Source organism: Corvus brachyrhynchos, unplaced genomic scaffold, assembly GCF_000691975.1.
Source record: "Corvus brachyrhynchos isolate BGI_N302 unplaced genomic scaffold, ASM69197v1 scaffold193, whole genome shotgun sequence".
Lineage (NCBI taxonomy): Eukaryota > Metazoa > Chordata > Aves > Passeriformes > Corvidae > Corvus > Corvus brachyrhynchos.
In genome coordinates, this window is record NW_008237087.1 from 386153 (window position 1) to 387598 (window position 1446).

Here is a 1446-nt window from a genome sequence, read left to right on the forward strand (position 1 = left end):
GGGGGTGGGTGGGGGGCTGCCTGCCCGGGGTTTTTTCCCTGGTGCCCCTGTGGGGTTCCAGGTGAAGAGGACAGACGTGTCCCCCACTTCTGCGGGGCGTGGGTTGTAGCCCAAAACCTTGTGTTGGGGGCTGAGGTACCCCTGGAATGAGGTGGCCGTGAGTCTGAGCCTTGGGGGGGAGGGTTTGGGGGTCCCAGGTGGTCCCTCCCTAACCTGGTGCCACCCTTGCAGCCTACAACAAGATGGTGGTGGTGGGCAAGGATGAGTTCCAGCTGCAGCTGGTGGACACGGCCGGGCAGGTAATGCTGGGGCAGTTTGGGGGGTCTGGGGGTGTTGAGGGGCTGCTGGCCTCTCAGCCACCCCTGCCACCGGTTTTGTCTCCCCACCCCCAGGATGAGTACACCGTCCTGCCCCACTCCTTCATCATCGGCATCCATGGCTACGTGCTGGTCTACTCGGTGACATCCCTGCGGAGGTGAGGAACCCCTGAGACTTGGGGATGGGTCAACTGGGACAGGGGGAAGCAGTGCCTGGATGTCCCCTTGTCCCCACAGCTTCCAGGTGGTCAAGACCCTCCACAAGAAACTGCACGAGAGCCGGGGGAAGACACGGTAGGTGCAGTCCCTCTCGGGAAGGGGGGCCCAGGGTGGTCTGGGCCCTGATCCTCCCTGTGCCTGCAGCATGCCCGTGGTGCTGGAGGGAAACAAGGCAGACCTGGCCCTGCAGAGGTAAGGGGGGTTCTGGGGGTCCCACGTGTGTGTGTGTCCCAGTGGCACACCCTGCCTGTCCCCTGCTGTTCTGCTGTGTCTTCAGCCGGGAAGTGAGGACAGATGAAGGGAAGAAGCTGGCGGAGTCGTGGGGGGCCATTTTCCTCGAGTCCTCAGCCAAGGAGAGCCAGGTCTGGGGGACGGAGCCCAGCCGGGGTTGGGAGCGGGGTTCCCCGTGGGCTGGCACTGATGTGCCCTCGTCCTCAGGTGACCATGGGGATCTTCATGAAGCTCATTGAGGAGATCGACCGGGTGGACAATTCCTACGGCAGATCCACCAGCTGCCACCTGATGTGATCCTTGGGATGGGGCAGGACCCCCTGGATGGCCCAGATCCCCCCAGGACTTTTGCCCAGACCACGGCAGCGGCTCTGGGGAAGCCACGTGGTCCTGCTGTGGTTCGGAACCCCTCACTTTGCACCGGCCATGGGGCTCACGGGGGACTGGGAGCAGGGTTGGTGGTTCTGCCCCAGTTGGGAGCCCCCCCACCTCATCACCGCTGTCCCCTACATGCACAAGGACAGGTCGGGGCCGTTCCTGCTCTGGGAGCCAGGGCTGAATGCGGGTGTTGTTCCCGGCGTGGGGCCGCAGTCCGGCCGGGCTGGACCCGTGGGAGTCGGGGCTGAAACAATTAAACGTTGTTTTGTCTGTAAACCCCTGGACTGGGGGGGCTGTTCCT

At 64.0% G+C, this 1446-nt stretch overlaps 1 protein-coding gene across 1 annotated transcript; it reads left to right on the top strand.

Moving 5' to 3' along the window:
* Positions 1-80: 80 nt before the first annotated feature.
* On the top strand, positions 81-1421 carry RHEBL1 (Ras homolog enriched in brain like 1). The gene is made up of 6 exons (XM_017728701.1): positions 81-299; positions 393-475; positions 555-611; positions 681-728; positions 814-898; positions 975-1421. Exons 1-6 carry the CDS (start codon positions 243-245, stop codon positions 1062-1064), a joined length of 420 nt encoding a protein of 139 aa, XP_017584190.1. The 5' UTR covers positions 81-242; the 3' UTR covers positions 1065-1421.
* Positions 1422-1446: the final 25 nt, after the last annotated feature.

What these genes read in the sequence shown, in the direction of transcription:
- RHEBL1 (XM_017728701.1), top strand. Translation starts at nt 243, where the DNA reads ATGGTGGTGGTGGGCAAGGATGAGTTCCAGCTGCAGCTGGTGGACACG. An exon ending in TGGTGGACACGGCCGGGCAG is followed by an intron (nt 300 to 392) that starts GTAATGCTGGGG and finishes CCCCACCCCCAG; the next exon opens with GATGAGTACACCGTCCTGCC. An exon ending in GAGAGCCGGGGGAAGACACG is followed by an intron (nt 612 to 680) that starts GTAGGTGCAGTC and finishes CTGTGCCTGCAG; the next exon opens with CATGCCCGTGGTGCTGGAGG.